The 18,957-nt window shown below is 34.6% G+C and overlaps 3 protein-coding genes and 1 long non-coding RNA gene across 7 annotated transcripts; 1 reads left to right on the top strand and 3 right to left on the bottom strand.

Moving 5' to 3' along the window:
* Positions 1-178: 178 nt before the first annotated feature.
* Positions 179-7,198, bottom strand: tesmin (testis expressed metallothionein like protein). Of its 3 annotated transcripts, none has more exons than XM_077210339.1 (12): positions 7,072-7,198; positions 6,046-6,444; positions 5,808-5,906; positions 5,622-5,711; positions 4,792-4,951; positions 4,240-4,349; positions 3,485-3,555; positions 3,314-3,373; positions 3,004-3,106; positions 2,761-2,898; positions 2,554-2,672; positions 179-1,107 (listed from the first exon to the last, which is right to left on the bottom strand). In XM_077210339.1, exons 2-12 carry the CDS (start codon positions 6,409-6,411, stop codon positions 912-914), a joined length of 1,512 nt encoding a protein of 503 aa, XP_077066454.1. In that variant the 5' UTR covers positions 6,412-6,444; positions 7,072-7,198; the 3' UTR covers positions 179-911. The 3 variants fall into 3 exon arrangements, with proteins under 3 accessions (XP_077066454.1, XP_077066453.1, XP_077066452.1); XM_077210338.1 differs by having other exon boundaries at positions 4,792-4,960; XM_077210337.1 differs by having other exon boundaries at positions 4,792-4,969.
* A 311-nt stretch (positions 7,199-7,509) lies between these two features.
* LOC143720681 (C-signal) lies at positions 7,510-11,509 on the top strand. Its single transcript, XM_077210340.1, has 6 exons — positions 7,510-7,724; positions 7,810-7,861; positions 8,672-8,859; positions 9,000-9,155; positions 9,252-9,362; positions 11,183-11,509. Exons 1-6 carry the CDS (start codon positions 7,578-7,580, stop codon positions 11,294-11,296), a joined length of 768 nt encoding a protein of 255 aa, XP_077066455.1. The 5' UTR covers positions 7,510-7,577; the 3' UTR covers positions 11,297-11,509.
* A 13-nt stretch (positions 11,510-11,522) lies between these two features.
* On the bottom strand, positions 11,523-15,773 carry gal (galanin/GMAP prepropeptide). Of its 2 annotated transcripts, XM_077210342.1 has the most exons (7): positions 15,666-15,773; positions 15,512-15,592; positions 14,592-14,646; positions 14,092-14,163; positions 12,678-12,764; positions 12,380-12,451; positions 11,523-11,768 (listed from the first exon to the last, which is right to left on the bottom strand). In XM_077210342.1, exons 2-7 carry the CDS (start codon positions 15,590-15,592, stop codon positions 11,707-11,709), a joined length of 429 nt encoding a protein of 142 aa, XP_077066457.1. In that variant the 5' UTR covers positions 15,666-15,773; the 3' UTR covers positions 11,523-11,706. The 2 variants fall into 2 exon arrangements, with proteins under 2 accessions (XP_077066457.1, XP_077066458.1); XM_077210343.1 differs by lacking the exon at positions 14,092-14,163.
* Positions 15,774-17,072: 1,299 nt separating this feature from the next.
* Positions 17,073-18,105, bottom strand: LOC143720413 (uncharacterized). The gene is made up of 2 exons (XR_013196551.1): positions 17,972-18,105; positions 17,073-17,513 (listed from the first exon to the last, which is right to left on the bottom strand). It is a non-coding gene; the product is annotated as an uncharacterized LOC143720413 (long non-coding RNA).
* Between the last annotated feature and the right edge of the window lie 852 nt (positions 18,106-18,957).

An 18,957-nucleotide genomic window follows, 5' to 3' on the forward strand; every position in this document is an offset into this window, starting at 1 on the left:
AATTGACCTTTTTATTAATCAAAGTGAGTATAAGCCTGGCAGATTCGGGAAGGTGTTAAGATTAAAAATGAGAAAATAAACAAGTTTTAAAAAAACATCAGGATGTCAGTCAATTTAGTCACTGATGCATAAACACTGTGACAGCTCCATTACATAAACACAACTGCAAATGACAAAATGAAAATGCAACATAACATTTTTAATGCACGGAAATGACTGCTCATACAACCTGACAGAAATTCCCTGACATGAGAAGCCAGATACAATTTCAGAACAGCAAAAAACATTCCAGAACAAGCAACAAGTAACGTGGAGAAACATGTAAAAATTGCTTCTGGTAAAATGGTTTAAAAGCAAGTGTTTTTTTCTTTCTTTAGATGATATAAGGTAATGGTGGGAATAAATGGAAATAAATACAAATAATAATTTACATTTTGTTTTTATAAAAATGTAAATACTGTTTAAATAATATAGTTCAATATATATAAAATGAATGAAAATGAAATCACAAGAACATGAAGTGGTGGGAATGGATAGAAGTAACTAAATTGAAAATAATATATAAACAATAGTAAAATATTTTAATTAACATGCAAGTTTAAGTATAAATAAAATGTTCAATTAAAATCAAGCAGGTGTGATATGGTGGGAATGAATAGAAATAAAGAAATAATTGGAAAGAATATATAAATAATAGTCATTTTTATAATAATTTTTAAATTACGGCATTTGTATTTAAATAAATAAATAAATAAATAAATATAAATAAATAAAATATGCTATTAAAGTCATGAGGATGTGAGTTTCAAAGCATCTCTTAACATTTAAAGGAAACAAAAACAGAAACACTTGTTGGTTACCATTTTAAATCACATCTGGATCGATCACAACACTGAGCGTTTGTTCCCGAGCTACACACTGAATTGCACGTTGGTGGATTTGAATATCGATCGGACGATCTGCGTCAGGCACTGGCCGAACTCCTCTAAAATCATTCTCTCAGCGTGAGCTGAAATGTACCCTTCCTTCTCGGCCTCTTCAGCATGGGCGAGGAGACAGCCGCATGTGGCTTCCACTACATCGGGCGTGATGCACGCCAGAGGACACCTATCAACAGAGACACCCTCGGTGACTGAAGGAATAACAAAACCCTACTGCTCTCATTTACTACCTTTTGAAAAACAACCAACAAAGCACGACAGAAGCAGCAGCCTTTAATCTCAGTCTCGTTGGACTACTTTACAGTGATGCCATAAATGTATGTGTACTGTATATATATATATATATAGGATATACACATTCACTGACCTGCCACTTTATTAGGTACACCTGTTCAACTGCTTGTTAATGCATATTTCTAATCAGCCAATCACTTGGCAGCAACTCAAGAAAGGTGATTAAAGTGACTGAGTATTTCTGAAACTCAGCCATTTTCACGCTCTGCCATCACTAGGGTTTACAGAGAGTGGTCCGAAAAAGAGAAATTATCCAGTGAGTGGCAGTTCTGTGGGTGAAAATGCTTTGTTGATGCCAGAGGTCAGAGGAGAATAGCCAGACTGATTGAAGCTAACAGTAACAGTAACTCGAATAACCACTTGTTACAACCGATATCTACAGAAGAGCATCTCTGAACGCACAACATGTCGTGAAGAAGACCTTGAAGAAGATGAGCTACACACCGGCGCCTCTCCTGTCAGCTAAGAACAGGATACTGAGGCTACAATTCAAACGGGATCACCAAAATTGGACAATAAAAGATTGGAAAAACATTGCCTGGTCTGATGAGTCTCGATTTCTGCTGAGACGTTCAGATGGTAGGGTCAGAATTTGGCGTAAACCGCATGAAAGCATGGATCCATCCTGCCTTGTATCAGCGGTTCAGGCTGCTGGTGGTGTAATGGTGTGGGGGGTATTTTCTTGCCACAATTGGGTCCCTTAGTACCAACTGAGCATCGTTTAAACATTTGAGTATTGTTGCTGACCATGTCCATGCCTTTATGACTACAGTGCATCATCTTCTGATGGCTACTTCCAGCAGGATAACACACCATGTCACAAAATGTCCAATAATCTCAAACTGGTTTCTTGAACATGAAAATTAATTCACTACACTCTAATGGCCTCCACAGTCACCAGATCTCAATCCAAAAGAGCACTTTCGGGATGTGGTGAAACGGAGGATTCACATCATGGATGTGCAGCCGACAAATCTACAGCAACTGTGTGATGTTATCATGTCAATATGGACCAAAATCTCTGAGGAATGTTTCCAGTACCTTGTGGAATCTATGCCATGAAGAATTAAAGCAGTTCTAAAGGCAAAAGGGGTCCAGCATGGAACAAGCAAGGTGTACCTATTACAGTAGCCAGTGTATGTCTAGTCAGTGTAGTGTGCATGTATATATATATATATACATCGAGTCTGCTCATTTTTGAAAATACAAGGCTACAATTTCTTTCTTTTTGTTTCTTCTCCCATGAAACACTGAATAGAAAAATGTGTTATTATTGTACTGTTTTTACAGTTCAGTATTATAATGGACTCATATGTACCTGGTCGGGTAGTAGATGCTAGAGTCAGGCCTGTCTCGGTCTGATCTCTTCTTCGAAGGGCTTTCCTCATAGTTTCGGCAGCCCACACACTTACAGGTGGATGTGCACATGATTTTGGCCTGTGTGGAATTGCAGTGTAGAGTGGCTTTAAAAGAATCACACTACTGAATGATACCAAAAGATATCAGCCAAAACATCCCAGCTTACCTCGTAACACTCACAGTAGTTCTTCAGGCAGCCTGAACGCTTGCAGTTGCAGCCTTTTGTGTGACGTCCCTTTACATTCCCCTGCTTCCTACTGCCAATCTTAGGCCGAAAAGCCCCTGGATTCCTCTCCAGACAGGTCTTAGGAGCAATAAAAATGCAAAATATAATGAGTTTATCAGTGGCATCTAACCAAAGAAACACATTAGAGTTGGTATGTGTTAAGAGGTTATTGCTGTGGTTCACCTTTATAGCCTGGGATCTCTCTACATCATGCTCAGTATTATTGTAGCAGTTTACACATTTGCAGTTGTTGCAGACCTCTCCGTTCGCAAAACATTCACAATAACTGTCAGAGAAATGATTTGGTAATTTGGAGTTGATTTTACATAGTAGGTTATTTTTGTACAGAAGCATTAGTCATCATGACCAAAGCAAGTACAAAACAGATCATTGTGTTAAATAAAGACGCTGTTGGGTAATACAACCAAGAATCAGTTGAGGTCACATTTGACCAAATAAGAAGCTAAAAAAAATACAACATGAAAATACTTACAGTTTCAGACACTGAGATTTTGTACAGTTGCAGGGCCTCTTTGATTTTTCCCACTTCACACTAATAAACAAAGAACTGTTATGCCACAGTTGAAAGTGTTTTATAACAGTGATAGGTCAGTTTTCAGGAATAAACATGAGATTTAAGGTTTCACAGAAATAACACTTGTACCGTCCACTTCCTTTAGTGTGACCCTCCTCTTCCTGTTCTACAGTCGCAGTACGGCAAAGCGTCTGATGCAGCTAAAAAAAGTAAAACAATTTTTTTTAAATGTAATTCCTTTTAAATTAAATTTAATTATATATATATATATATATATATATATATATATATATATATATATATATATATATATATATATATTCTTGCACATTTATTTATTTTGTATTTAGACAAATACAACCATACAACACGCACATACATACAGGGAAACCTAAGAAGAAATGTCCTGGTCATATTTTACCCCAAAATCAAAAGAATTTTTCATAAATAAAATTATGTAAATTTAGGACAATTAAGATTTGAGGCATTATTTTCATGAAAATTCTGCAAATTCCCATTTCTAAAATACAAAAAATATATATTAATTTAATGGGAAAAACTAATAGTTAATTAAATTGTAAAGTACAGTGGATGTATACATCATAGAAGCATGATAGAAAATTTAATTTAAGTTGATTTTAATTTAAGCAGGTTGATTTTCATTAGTGTATTAATGTCACAACGAGAAAATATATTAATAGTGTTAAAGATTGTTTTAACTTTGTTTAAGCAAAATAGAATTTTCTTTTAATTTTTAGGTAAAGTGTGACAAACAATTACTCATTATGTATGTATAGGCCTATACATATTTATGTGTTATATGACACATCTACTCCAGGTTTCAAATGACACTGGCTGAAAATGATGTTTGTCTTCAACTCTACCTGTGAAGCATAAGGTCCTGGCGTGAGGTTGAACGTCACACCTGCAGATGTCTTGTGGGTCTGAGGCATTCCAGTGAACACATTCTGCTCTGAATGTCTGGCATCTGACGCTGGACAGGACATTCAAATATTTCAACAGTACATAAAACCGCTAAACTTGTAGTATATTTTAAAATAAAAATTCCATGCATTTGTGTCCATTACTGTGAACCCCAAAAACATCTGATAAGAAATAAAAATTCCTTTAGCTTTAAAAATGCTTGAAGTCAGAAGGATGTCAGCATTAGAAAACAGAAAACAGTAAATGCTGTTATTCATTTGACATGCAAAGGGATTATTTAAAATAGAAGACTGAAAGTCACAGCAACAAAAAAAGCCTGTTCGACTCCAAAGAGCATGGAGAGTGTGGAAAATGGGCATGAAACTAAATTATGGCTTTATAGTTTTGGCACAAAAAAAACTTGTATGAGCATTATACATAGACCTCAAGGGAAAATATAAATGATTAAAAAAAAGCATGACCCCTTTAAATCAATTAAATTTGAAGTTCACCTTTTCCATGAAGTAATTGGTCCTCAGTAGAGCAGCTCTGGACTGACAGCTTAGACAGAGACTCTGTGTTGAGATCCGTCATCAGAGAGTGAGGAATCTGATCAGGACTGCAATGGTTCAACACGACGACCTGCCCTCCACCGTTCACATCACACACAACCTGCACGGGCTGTAACATCTCAGAGAAGATGGCCTGTTTCAAGACTTTTCAAATGGCTTCATTTTTATTTATCAAAGACCTCCAGTTTATTGCCATAATCTGCCCTTCACACTCAAAAGAACAGATAAATTAAGTGGAGTAATTTAAATGCAGCTATGTAATTAAAAAAACACTAATAAATGGCAAATATTTTATTATTAATAATAAAATAAATAATAAATAATTATTCTTTCTTTTTTTGTGTAAAATCTACTTTGGAGAATAACGAAAAAAAATATACACATTATTATTATAATGTTTGTAACAAGAGTAATAAATAATTTGGGCAACAACCCTGCATTAGAATTAAAGTTTGGGGTCAGTCTTTTAATTTTTAAATAAGTCTCTTATGCTCACCAAGGCTGCATTTATTTGATACCGTATAAACCCTAATATTTTCTTTTTTTAATATATTTTCAAATGTAATTTATTCCTGTCATGCAAAGCTGAATTTTCAGCATCATTACTCACATAATCACAGGATTCAGAAATCCTAACTAGGATTTGGGAAATTATTTGAATTTTTTTTCTTTTTCTTTTAAATACACACTTCATGTTCATAAGCCCCATAAAACCTGCCAATTACAGCAATTACAAATATTTGTAAGAGAGCATTTGAGAGAGCTAATACCTGACACATATTGGACGTCTGAACTGGAAGCTTCTCCCCCATCTTGTGCTGGTCATGAGGGGACACAAGAAGAGCATGTGGCTGATTTCTCTGTAAAAGTATATATGTACAGTCCATTAACTCCATTTGAACCAAGCGCATGCTTCACATACACATACACACAAACATCTTCAGACGGCACATTACATTAACATGTCTGAATCCTTGGTGTGTAGAATAACCCTCCATACTGTAATCATCTGCACCATCAGAGCTGATAGTATTGACAGCTCGACAGATCTCTGCCTGTGAGATAAACAAATTAGACAAGTTTTGCTTATTTAATGAGTTAGAGACATAACCTACTAACTGGAAATGCTTAAGGCGTTCAGTTACCATAAAATGAGATTCCACATAATAAATACTTCAATTTGTGCACACTCACTGATGACATGCCATAATGAAAAGCCTCCTGGGATGGCCATGGGCTTCTAATGGAGCTGTATGTTTGGCCTAGTGCATGCTGATAATGGCTTGACGGAGCCAGTAAGTATTCAGAATAGGACGCCGAGCCAAAGTGGGCTACTGGAGGCAAAGGATCACATGTTAGCGGATGAAGAATCCTGTAGGTGGTGTAGTCGTCCTCCCGCAGGGATTCTTCCATCCTGGAGTATCCCGGTCCTGAATGCATCACATGACTGAAGAGATTTGCCATTCTAGGACTTTCATGGGTGTGGTGGTGTAAGGGGACCAGAGACCCGTCGGATAAGTCTCTTCTGTAGCTGTACTCTTGCCCCTCCAACTCATTCATTCTCCTGATATTATAATTCTAATGTAGATGCCGCTGGAGTCACACAGACATAAAAGAGAGAAGCATATCTAGATTTTGTATTACAATTTTATAAAACAGTTTTCGTTTTAATTTTAATTTTAGTAACTTTGTTATGTACTTTTGTCATTTTATTTGATATTTTAAACATTTCCCTTTTTTATGTATTACTTCAACTTTTCTTTTTAAATTAAGTTTTAATAGTTTCATCTAATATTTTTATTTCAATTATACTGATAACAAATTAGTTATAGTTAACAATAGCAGCACTGGTCCTGAATATGTAATGAAAAGTAAATATATATATATATATATATATATATATATATATATATATATATATATATATATATATTCTAGTTAAGTTAACGTTAAGTTACTCTTCTGTAAACTATTTCATTGGCAACATATTTCAGTTGTGTAAGGCATAACTACAACTGTTCGACTCTAGTATAAAATATACACAGATAACCAAGTATTGTTAATTAGATGTTTGTTAAATTAGTTTATTTACTTTGAATTAAACTTGTTAACGTTAGGCTAGCGATTTAGCTAACGTTAACGTCAATCACTTCATCTGCGTTAACGTTACCTCAAGATACTGATAAATTATAAAATGTACAACCATTACGAGACACTTACCAGATAAATAAGTACGTATGGATTTTTGACCGTTTAAAATAACAAAAATTACTTATATAAGACTATATACGACTTTTTAAAAAATGTTTTCGAAGTAACAGATACTGTAAAATAGCTCGAAGGTGATACGCTCATTGAGCTCACGCGCATTAACAGTAAAAAACCGCGAGAGGTCGCGCGCGTCTGTTTTTTTTACATAATTATATATTTTTTTTATTTTGTAATCGGCTAGGTAAACAGTAAATGTAGGTGATTTAATGATATTTGTATTATATGAAACTTTTAAGTACATTAGTAAATTAATCATAATATATTCATTGGTGAAGCGAGTTGTTTGAATTTAGCGGCATCATCTTTTCCCGTAATTTCTAATGCATTAATTCACTAAATCTGGTTAAATGTTTGGAGGTAGGACACTTATGAAACTAACCCCGCCTCCAGTTTGACATAAGTTGTGAAACCCTTTAAAGAGAGAGTGCGCGTGGGGTGCTCGCGACATTTCGAAGATGATGATCAATTTCACGAAGTGTCACTCGGTGCTGATCACGGGGGCGAGCAGAGGGCTCGGACTGCAAATGGTCAGACAGCTGCTCGCTACCCCGGAAAGACCCAAAAAGATCATTGCAACCGCCCGGAATCCAGCGGCTGCAGAGGTAAGCTATCACAGTGCTGGACAGACAGCGCATATGCACAATAACAAGTTGCTTAACGAACAATTATGTTTGCTGCCATTATCAGGAACTACAAGAGCTTGCCAAGTCTAATCCAGGCGTTCATGTTCTGCCTCTAGGTGAGTTACTGTTAACGTTACGTGTCCAATCGTTTTAAAGCTAGACGAGGGAAAGTTCGAGCTTGCGTAAACGGAATAGTTCAAGTGGTTTGGTTTTGTTTGAGGACGTCATGAGTGTCAAATGAAGTTTAAATAAGTTGCAAGAAATGTAAACGGTTTTTTTTTTTACCAAGTTTTACAAAGCAGAAAGGGAACACACTTCATTATAAATTAGGATGCCTACTTCCGGAATTCGCCCAAAATATTACTAGTGGAGTGCAATTCCTATATATGTCCGGTAGGTGGAGACCAATGACAAGGATTCAAACCGTTCTAGGAATCATGGACATATTAGGGTTTTTAAAAGGGGAGGCTTACGCGTTAAGTAACACACGAATAAGTAGCTGGATCCAGCTTCGTTATTTTTGTATTATTAATAGACTATTATATTATTTCTTAATATTTTAATTAGTTTTTATGTTTGTATGTGCTTTTATAATTTGTAATGTTTGTTGGTAGTAATTTTATTTCAGTTTTGGTTTAGGTCCTTCAACTTGAACTTAATTCAGTTAGTTGCCAATAAAAAAAAATATATAATTTTCGTTAAAAAATTATCTAATATTTATAATTATTTTAGTTCAGCTTTATTTCAATTACTGAAAGCTATTTAAAAAAAATAGTTTTAGTTAACAATAACATCAATGGAAAGTTCCACTGAGAATAAAAATTTTCTAGTTATGCTTCTGTGTACTTTTTCATCTGCTATATGTTTATTTTGTGTGGTCCATTGTTTTGAACGAATTGGATCAAACCGGTTGTTTTTTCTATCAGATGTCACCAGTGACACCAGTGTGGACGCAGCGGCGCAGGCAGTGGAATCCATTGTGGGTGCCGATGGCTTGAATTGCTTAATTAATAACGCGGCGATTAACATCACCTCTGAACTGAACACAGTCACACGAGATGCCATGATGAAAACCTTTGAGAGTAACTCAGTGGCTCCTCTTTTTGTGACCAAGGTAATAAGGCTGGACCAATTTAACAACCAAACACTGGCAACTTTAATCTAATGCTAATACTTTTTACAAATGAGTGCAATGATAGTTTTTTGTAGAAACTTCCTGCTCCTCTTTATTGAATTCCCTATGGTCTTTTCCAGGCTTTCCTGCCCTTGTTGAGAAGGGCGGCTGCTGAAGGCAGTAACATGGGAATCCACAGAGCCGCAGTGATCAATGTGTCATCTCTCCTGGGATCCTGCCAGCTCAACTGGGGCGAAGGAGCGAGCTTCAAGAGTTATGCTTACAGGGCATCTAAGGTAAAACACCTGTTATTTGCTTTGTGGGGAAAATGATTCAGTTGCTGTCATATTATGAACTTGCATACTTAACTTTTATTTATTTATTAAATATAGAGTGCCTTGAATATGGTTACAAGGTGTTTGGCTATTGATCTGGAAGCTGACGGGATCTTGTGCGTCGCCCTTCACCCTGGTTGGGTGCGCACTGATATGGGCGGACCAATGGTGAGTATGGATATGTTTTTCAGTTGATAAAATTAATAAATTTTTAGGGCTGTGTTTTTTTTTTTTTTTTTTTTTTTTTTAAAAATGATTCTCATTGTAATCAACTGATCTCGGTTCTTGATTTTCCTATGTTTTTTTTATAATGTTATGTGTGTGCGTGTATGTGCGTGCGTGTGTGTGCACATGCATGTTTGCTTCTACAACATAATTTACTCACACCCATATAAAAAAACACCAATTTTGATGATAATTAAAAAAAAACATATGTTTCTAATAAATAACTACATAAGAATGGTTGGGCTGTGACTGTGTAATTTTTGTTGTAGAACAAAATGTCCAAGTATTGTCAACTTATGTTTACCACAGACTAGGATTGGTTATTGTTTGAATTTTAGCGATTCTGCTTCTCGATTCCAATAAAGTTAAAAAAAAATGTAGATATCATTCACATATATTCTTAGTCTTTTTGCCAAACATTTCGTTGCAACCGAATACCATGATCAAAAATCAACAGGCTAAAGAACACTTACACGAGGAACGTTTGTCTATGGTTTAAAAATACAATAGCAAAAACAACTAGCCTAACTCGCATACATTTCAAGCATTATTAAAGGCAAGTAAACACTCAGTAATTAAATGAGAACAAATAAACAAATTAGCAGTAGCACACATAAATACAACTGAACAAAGATACAAATGAATTAAACCATTTTGAGATTCAGGAATAGAAACTGTAATCTAATGTAAGATAATACTCCATTTTATAAATGAAATATACGTTCCAAAAGTTAAGTCAAGAGCAGCGAGTGAATTTTCTTTTTGTGTCTTGTTGTTTGATTAGCATTAATTACACAGACTGCAGCTGGAATATTAGGCTGCTGTCACTTTAAGACCAAATGCGTGGATTCAATATAATGTGACACCTGTGTTTTCTTTCTCACCTGTTTAAGTTGACTTAAGAAAAAACTGACTGTTTACGAGGGTATTTTGACAATTTTGTGTGTATTTGTCCATTCAAGTGCAAGAAGATCTTAAAGAGAACCGTTTTCAGTATTTGGTCACTATGTGCGAGGCGTCTTTCTGCGAGCGTGCTTTGGATGTGTGAGCAGCACAGAAACCAGCGTTGAATTAGTCTTCCGGGGTTTAACATCATCACTGCACTATTAATCAACAAAGGGCCTGTCCAAATACTGTCTTTGCACTTGACCACTTAAATGGCGTATTTCCTGTATTTGGCCCAAGTGTTCAAGTGGAGCCTTCAAGACCGCAAGCGTGTGTAGAACTTTTGATTCCCCGATGGGATAGTGTTTTTAAAAAAAAGTGTTTACAGAGCTTTATTTTGATTTTCAATACATTGCCGTTTAAAATAAACTTCTAAATGTCTGTTTAGTAGTCCCTATGTAACAGAAGCCACAACTTAAAACTAAAAAGCAGTTGCACATTTTGTTCAAAATACACATTCTCAAAGCCATTCAATTACCAAAGTTACGTAGTTAAATGAACTAGAAATGAGCATTTTGCAAAATGTATGCACTATATTACATATATTTATTACTGCGACTGGTTGAATGTTTGTATTTCAGAACAACATTATTATAAAAACTGCCTTATGTGCAATTTAAATGAATGTATACAAATCAGTTGTTTAGATTTTTCCTTGAAGAATTGATATGTACTGCACCTGATATATTTCCAATCAAATTTAATAGGACTTGACAATCGGAATCAAATCGCAAGCTTGTCATTAAATTATGAGAATTGTGTCCCCCCCTTAGGACTACTAATTTGAACTCATTTTTTAATTTACTTGCCATTTACAGGCACCTTTGAGTCCAGAGGAAAGCATATTATCCGTGTTGTCTGTCATTTCTGGATTCACGGAGAAACATCACGGTGGATATGTGGACTACACTGGAGAAAACTTACCCTGGTGATCTCCATATTGTGTCACATTGTCCGAGTGCCAGATGACCACTGAGGAGCTTAAGACCTGCGGGATGAATTATTCATGCTTCCACCTGTGTGTCCCAACCAAGAAGTACACATTTTTATAAAATGAAAAAAAGGTTTTTGCTACCTGTCTGAAATAGTCTGTCATGGTTTTTTGCCTTTTCTATGAATATAAAAATAAAATATTAGACAGAAAATAAGTTGAGTCGAATGCCATTTATGAGTTTTATTTTTTGAATCCATCTCTACATCAGTGATTCTGACAGATTAAAGTTACGTGGTAAAATTGACATGTTGAGAACAGTGCGCTGGAGAAGACGTCGAACATTAATAGAGCCTCGGAGAGACGAGTGCGGTGGAGGTCAGGGTGTGTAAATGCTGAATTCAGTCCAAATTAGGGTTGGCTTATCTCCTCTGATGTGAAAGAGGAAGGCAGACTGTCAAGACCCCCAATTTCTGAAGGATGAAGTAAGTAAAAATGGGAAAATTAGAACAACTGACTTCATTGCAGTCAAGATATATTTAGTGAACCGTTTTTTCTTTTCAGAGATGTTATTCAGAACTGCACAGAAAGTTCAAGAGAACAGCATTTATTTGAACGAGAAATCTTTTATAACATTAGAAATGTCTTTTCTGACAATTGATCAATTTAATGCATCCTTGCTAAACAAAAGTATTGATTTCTTTAAAAAAAAAAAACTTACTAACCCTAAACTTCTGAATTGTAGTATATATATATATATTTAGTATATATATACACTATGTATATATTAGTGCTGTCAGATCGATTAATCGCATCTAACATAAGTTTTTGTTTATATATGTGTATTACATTTATTTATATATGTGTATGTATATATACACGCACACTCACAAGCATATATATATTATTAAGATATAATTTTATACAAATTATATCTTATTTAAAGCTATAGTTCCTGCAATAATTTATGTATACTATCAGTGCTGTTTATTATGCAAAACCCTTTCCACCAAAATCAGCACATAAAATGTAAATCCTAGTGAACTGTCTGAAAAAAACACACACAAAAAACAATTGCACTTACCTTTTAATCTGAGATATGAAAGAAAGTCTATGATGGTATGGACAACCTCCTCATCTGATATCCTCAGAGCTCCTAAAGACCAGAAACAGTTTTTTCAAGATTTTATAAGGGTCGTTATCATTTATTCTTTTAATTACAAAGCCTTGCTACAACATCTGTGAAAGTACATTATTAAACGTTAATGAACATCTAAATGGATTGTTAAATACACTGCCCAGCCTTTAAAGACTCTAATAAACACTACAGAAACTGATTCAGCTAACACAGGGCTTCCACACTGGCGGTGCATGTTTCTCACCTGTCTTGTAATCTTCTTCTATGGGCATTTCTCTCTTCCCCGCCAGCCCGTGCTTGTCACTTAGACTCCTGTGGCTGTCTATGGCATCTGATCACAAAGCACAACCACACATAATCACATTGATCATTAGAACAACCCGCTGAGAACCCGAGCCACCAGACCCTGACGCCCCGGCTGATATTCATAGACCTGCCTGTGGCACACATATGTTCCTAATGTGACAAGCCATTATCCAAGGAATATCTTTTTTGTTGTTGCTGTTGTTGTTGTTGTTGTTTTTGTTGTTTTTTGGGACAGATTGAGTAGAGCAACCTGCAGGACTTGAGTCATGGAATTGCTTTTTGTTGCAATGCGAAGCACACACTCACACCCTTGTGAAAAAGAAGTGCACTTAATTGTATTGAAAAGTATACATTACTCTACTTGCATGTAATATAATATTAACTAAATAAAAGGCCACTTAAGTGTACTTAAATAGAGTCCATAATGACGACTGTTTAAAAAGTGCACTTTGTAATAATAATATAAAAATTAAAAGTTGTACATTTATCATATTTCAATCATTTCTGTTGTGCTTTATAGAAGTACACTTATTTGGTGTGTTGAAACACACTAAAGTAATGTACTTGATTATAATTTGAACTGTAGTGTGTTAATCATTTAATACATTTTAAAAGTAATTAGAAATATGTTTAAATACATAACATGTTTTAGTATATTTTAGTTTACCATGAATACTTGTTAGTAAACTTTAACCATATTTTAACAGACAAATACATATAAAGATGTACTTAAGCACTAAAAGCACTCATAAGTAGGCTATTTAACTATAACACATATTAATTTAATTGCAAATAACATGCAATCAAGTGTCTGAAAACATACGATTCAGTTCACACTTAAGTATGTACTTTTAAAGTATATTATTTCTGTAATAAAAGTATGCTAAAGTGTACTTCATTTTCACAACGCCAGCAAATGCTAAAAGAGCAAGAATGACAGCAGAAGCTCACAGCAAGAGTGGAAAAGCAAAAGAAAGAGTTAAATATCCCTTAATAGTCACTATTAATGCAAGAAAATTTAGAAAAGATTATTGCTTATTTAAAAAAAGGGTTACTATTTCATTTAAGACTAGCAGTTTGACAGTATTTACAAAGTTCATGAAGAAGAATGCTTCATGCATTTATACACATACCTCACATAAAATATGTATCTTAATAATATATACCAAACAGCATCCCAGCAATCGTTTCAAAGCATGACAAATCCATCTTTCCAGTTTAGATGAAAAGATCTTTTTTTGATTCATGAATGGAACCATAACCAGCGATGCAAAACCGCAAATAGCACAAAGAGCAAAACATCACAGAGCAATTCCTCATCTGACTTCAACAACCTGCAGGAGCAATCTTACATTGACCAAGCAGATCTTCACTCCCCCTTGTACTGGGAGAATCCTTAATCTGTATAAGATGATCAATACGACCTGAAACACAGGGAGCTTCTGTAACTGACCTACACAACATCAGCTCAACATCAGTGCACCCCAACACATTTCATCAAAGAGAGCGAACAGGAAACAAAACGGGTTTAAAAAAGTAGACCTCCAAGCAAAAGTAAAGCAAATAAGGAAAAATAATGTATACATCAAAACAGCTTAGGTTTGAGGGACAACAGTTTATGTCAAGTTTAGTCTTACAACCATGCAGGATCATTCTCTCTGATTTTAAGGATAAGTTATGGGTTGGGATAGGGTTTAGACTACATTTTCAGAGAGTAATGTTGTTCCAGAATGTCTTACTTACATGTCTTACTTGGCAAAATCACGGGTGACCACATAAATCACGCAACTGTATTTCATAAACAAAGGTAAAGAGAGAAGGCAGACAAAAAAAGATGTGTTGGAGAACTCACGAGGACCGAGGAGATACCCAGCACTGTTGAGGGTCCATCCTCTCTTCTCTTTTGCCTGTTTTATAGAATATATAAATACATTTATATAAACACATTTAAATATCAAACCCCAATTACACAAATAATTGTTTTCTCAAGCAATAGTTTGTAGGTTCAAAGTCCTTAATAATATATTTTTTTATCCGTCATCCAAACTATAATCATAGAAATATCACACACTGTAAAAATAAATAAATAAATACATTTGCTATAACTTACATTTTCAGGTACGATCAACTTGTATACTTGTCATTTCCACTTAAATTACACTAAACTGATTTCAATCTTGTATAACTTATTAAAAAAGGTTGAAAATTGCTTATATTATTTTGACGAGTTAAAGCAATGTAAAAATATATGTTGTCATAACTTTTTGATCATATAATTTTTTTATTTCTAGCTTAAAAATGCCGATTTTTTACTGTTTTCAAAACAAGTGTATTTTAATTACATTATTTATTTGTCCAAAACGATTGTTTGCCACTTGACGTTACATTTACGTTTATGCTGTTATTTTGCAGAAAACCCAATGCCATATGTCCCGTTATTTCAACTTGTCCGTGTAGGAGTAGCCTATGTTGTCACAAAAGGTCAACTTGCAGTCTTTTTTTTTCTCTCACACAACAACAGTGGAAATGTTTCTTTTTAATAGCGAAGACTTTCTAAGGCATGTGTTTAAACAGAACTGACTTAAAAAAAAAAGTCATGAATGAAAGTCAAAAATGTGACAACTTGCCCCGGTCTGCCCTATAACAGTTTTCCCCGAGGATCTTTTCGAAATCATAACAGTTTTCAACTTTTCAGCGAATTTCAATTGAATTTACATTAAAACACAGTATTAAACAATAAAATGAATATTTTTGAATCAAAGTTACTCTTACCGCAATCACCATTCCGAGTGTTTCCGAAAGAAAAGCACATACAATAAGAGACGCACAAACTCCAGCGATACACCTGTTCATCTGAAACAGCATTATTGATGCGTTATAACATGCAAAAGGAAAACATGGAGAATTAGGGAGATCGAGAACTTACCCTGAGTATCAGTTGGTTCTTTGGAGAGTAAAAACACTGGTAAAATAATTCCTGCTTCTTCCTTGCTCGTGGTGCTCTGATCCTCCTGGAATCGGAGGCTTTTATTGAACGGGAATGTCTCACCTCTGACGTATTTACGTCAAAAGGGGAAAGATAGCCTCTTCATCATTGACGACAGAGCAAGTTACCAATCGATGTCCATGAGATCATTTGATTAACGTCTTTTTGATTATTGTGGGTTATAAGTCACGGTTTTAGCCACTCAACAACCACCACTATAGTGATATTATGGATTTTAGACATTTATCTAGTTTGACATTCCCAGCTCAGCATAGCTTCACACATTTTACGATAACAGAAATATTATTTTGCTTCACAAATTACGTTTTTGCTGACCAATAAATTAGTACATTTTATATAGCCTATGGGTCAATGACTAATAATGATCTTGAGATGATAAAATCTTTTTTTAAAATCTAAAGTGTTAAGGTTTTAGAAATGCAACCTTTGTATTCATGCATTTGTTCCATACATTTTTAAATGAGAATGAATTGAATTGCTACACACTGTAAAAAATATGATCAATAAGTTATGACAACACGAGATAACATTGCTTTATCTCATAAAAAAAGTTGAAAATTGCTTAACTTATTTTAAGTCATACAAGATTCAACTCAGTCAGTTTAATGTAATTTAATTTGAAATGACTTTAAGTTGATTGTACTTAAACATGTAAGACTGCATTTCTTTAAGGTGTACCATTTTACTTTATGCAATATGTGGGCCATATATATGTAGTCCCATGTAATACAATGTATCTATACACTGTGTCCAATTTGCACATTAATGTATTTTTTAAGAAAACCCAAATGTAATAATGGGAGAAATAATAGACAACATTTTCATAATAATATCCAATATTTCATAGGAATATTGATATATAATTCCCTTCCATATTCACACATTCTCATATTCCTAATAATCATGATTTAAGTCCTGATGTCCTCTAGTGGACATGTATGAAATTTGTTTCGCCCTGTTTTGTAATAGAAAGTCCTATTTTGATAAGAAACCCCATACAATTTTCCTGAGATGTTGATTTATGACAAACTATTTTGAAAAGTTGTCAGATTTAAATGATAATTACAAAATATTATCATATTTTCATATGAGTGCTAAATTTGATCACTAAATGAATGTGTTATTTTAAATAAACAAGAAGATGTTGTCCTCTAAACATTTGGTATCTCTGAAAAGCCACGAATGTGCTCTTTATAGGACATTCAGGACAGACTTAAAACTGTGACATTTATGGTGTCCAAGAAATTCACTAAAATATAACGTCCTCTACATCTGCTCACATCACTCTCAATGTTCACTATTCCCCACTATTCAAACCACAAGAGGCCATTTTGAAATGCTTTATTGAGAGCTGAAGTCAATATGGGTTCATTTGTTCATATGGGTGGATTGTACATTCCAACAAAGCGCAGTTTCACAAAGCCATTCTTGCATTTGTCAAGATCCCATGACCTTGTGATACGTCCTGCTTCCAAGTAAACATACTGGCTGGCAATCACGAAAATAACAATTACTCCCAAAATAATGAACAAGATGAATAGAAGTCTGATTGCTCTTCTCAAAAGGCTTTGTTCCTTCTGTTGGAAAGGACTCTCAGATTCTTTACTGCCTATTTCCGTGTGTTTGGTTTGAGTCTGTATGACGGTCTCCTCCATCTGCTTCTCAGTTTCTTGAGAGCCACGTTCTGGAGTGTCTGCATGGCATTTCTTCTGATGATATCCCTGACCAATTGAATGGATGACGGAGGAAGCTGTTGGTGATGAGGCCCTTAATGATATGGAACAGAGTGCACACAAATCATCTTCTTTCTTCTAAGGAAACCAGTTAATGCAACTGTGTAGGGCTATGGTTTCTTATTGTAATTTAGAAGAACACTGGAATAAATTGCTTACATTTGAGATTAAACGAATACAATCATTAGATCCTGTACAATAATTAGGTTACACTTTATTTCAAGGTGCCATTTGTTACAGTGTAATTATATAGGCCTATTTAAGCACTGAGCAGTAATATTATTTAACTAAATGTACTTACTATAGGGATAGTGTAGGATTATGATTTAGTTGCATGTAATTATGCATAATCCTACTGTTATTACTGTGGTAAGTACATGTAACATGTAACAAGGACACTAAAATAAAGTGTTACCCAATATCATTAGCACATATTCAGCAGTATAGCGGTTACATCAATGAAACTTATATAAAGAGGAAAAAGAAGTCTACCTTGCAAGCTGTTCCTGGTTTAAATTTAGGTTCGTCGTTCCATGCATACTAATGAGTAATCTGAAAACTGCTCGAGAACGGCAGTGACAGCCGGACTTGACTTTGTCCATGGCCGAAGATGTCTCGAAGACCTATGAGACAGACATTTTAATATCATTCTAATTGTCATCAGTATAGTTTTCGGGTATTGTGTGAATTATAACGGACTTTCAGGGGGTTCACGATTATTTTTAAAGGCATTTCAGGCACCCAACCCCCCACCATCACCACCACCACAAACTGACGCAGCTAAACGTCAAGAGATAATAATTTTTTTAAAAGACTTAGAACATTTTGTTATATTGAGATGCGTAAATATAAGAGTTTTCATGAATAATCGACGTATTCAGAAACTTTGAAAGCTTTTGAAATCTAACTTAAGTTATGTATTTACTGAAACTTTTAAAAGGCTTAACTTAACGTTATAGTTATAGTGTAATATGTATGTAAGTTATAGTTTAAAAAAGATTCCTATCATTTCCTGATTTCAGCTACTCCTTACGTTCACCTCAAATTCAAACGAAGACATCAGAAGAGAAACAAACCTAATAGTCATAATTTAGTTACTGTGTTTAGAATAAATCAAACTCAGTCACTAACGTTAGCCTCTTGCTTTTTCAAGTCCGTCTTCTGTTGCATGTCTGTTCCGTGTTACTGCTGAGGGACAAAACACAAATCACTAATTTGAATAATGATCCCGGAACATAATTCAAAATCATTGGACTAGTGTTGCCATGGTTACCTTTAATACCTTACCACCACAATCGAACGCGACATTCTCACGCAAGTCAACTAAACCTATCAGACTAAGTTAAAAAGTTAACAAATTTGTTATCCATCTTTTTGGGAAGATTGCAACGTTTGATAACACTTAAACTCCTTCCTAAAACATAAAGACATTTATTTAATCATATTGTAATTTACTGGAATACTTGTTTTTGATTGGT

Source organism: Siphateles boraxobius, unplaced genomic scaffold (genome assembly GCF_051911475.1).
Source record: "Siphateles boraxobius isolate OS27281-9 unplaced genomic scaffold, OSU_SipBor_1 65, whole genome shotgun sequence".
Classification (NCBI taxonomy): domain Eukaryota; kingdom Metazoa; phylum Chordata; class Actinopteri; order Cypriniformes; family Leuciscidae; genus Siphateles; species Siphateles boraxobius.

Coding starts and splice junctions, on each gene's coding strand:
- gal (XM_077210342.1), bottom strand. CDS start 15,592: ATGAACAGGTGTATCGCTGGAGTTTGTGCGTCTCTTATTGTATGTGCT. Junction 14,164..14,591: donor TGGGTATCTCCTCGGTCCTC/GTGAGTTCTCCA, acceptor CCTGTGTTTCAG/GTCGTATTGATCATCTTATA. Junction 12,452..12,677: donor AGAAGAAGATTACAAGACAG/GTGAGAAACATG, acceptor TCTGGTCTTTAG/GAGCTCTGAGGATATCAGAT.
- tesmin (XM_077210337.1), bottom strand. CDS start 6,411: ATGAATGAGTTGGAGGGGCAAGAGTACAGCTACAGAAGAGACTTATCC. Junction 4,970..5,621: donor AGACGTCCAATATGTGTCAG/GTATTAGCTCTC, acceptor ATCTTCTCTGAG/ATGTTACAGCCCGTGCAGGT. Junction 2,899..3,003: donor AGAGATCCCAGGCTATAAAG/GTGAACCACAGC, acceptor ATTGCTCCTAAG/ACCTGTCTGGAGAGGAATCC.
- LOC143720681 (XM_077210340.1), top strand. CDS start 7,578: ATGATGATCAATTTCACGAAGTGTCACTCGGTGCTGATCACGGGGGCG. Junction 8,860..8,999: donor CTCCTCTTTTTGTGACCAAG/GTAATAAGGCTG, acceptor GGTCTTTTCCAG/GCTTTCCTGCCCTTGTTGAG. Junction 9,156..9,251: donor ATGCTTACAGGGCATCTAAG/GTAAAACACCTG, acceptor TATTAAATATAG/AGTGCCTTGAATATGGTTAC.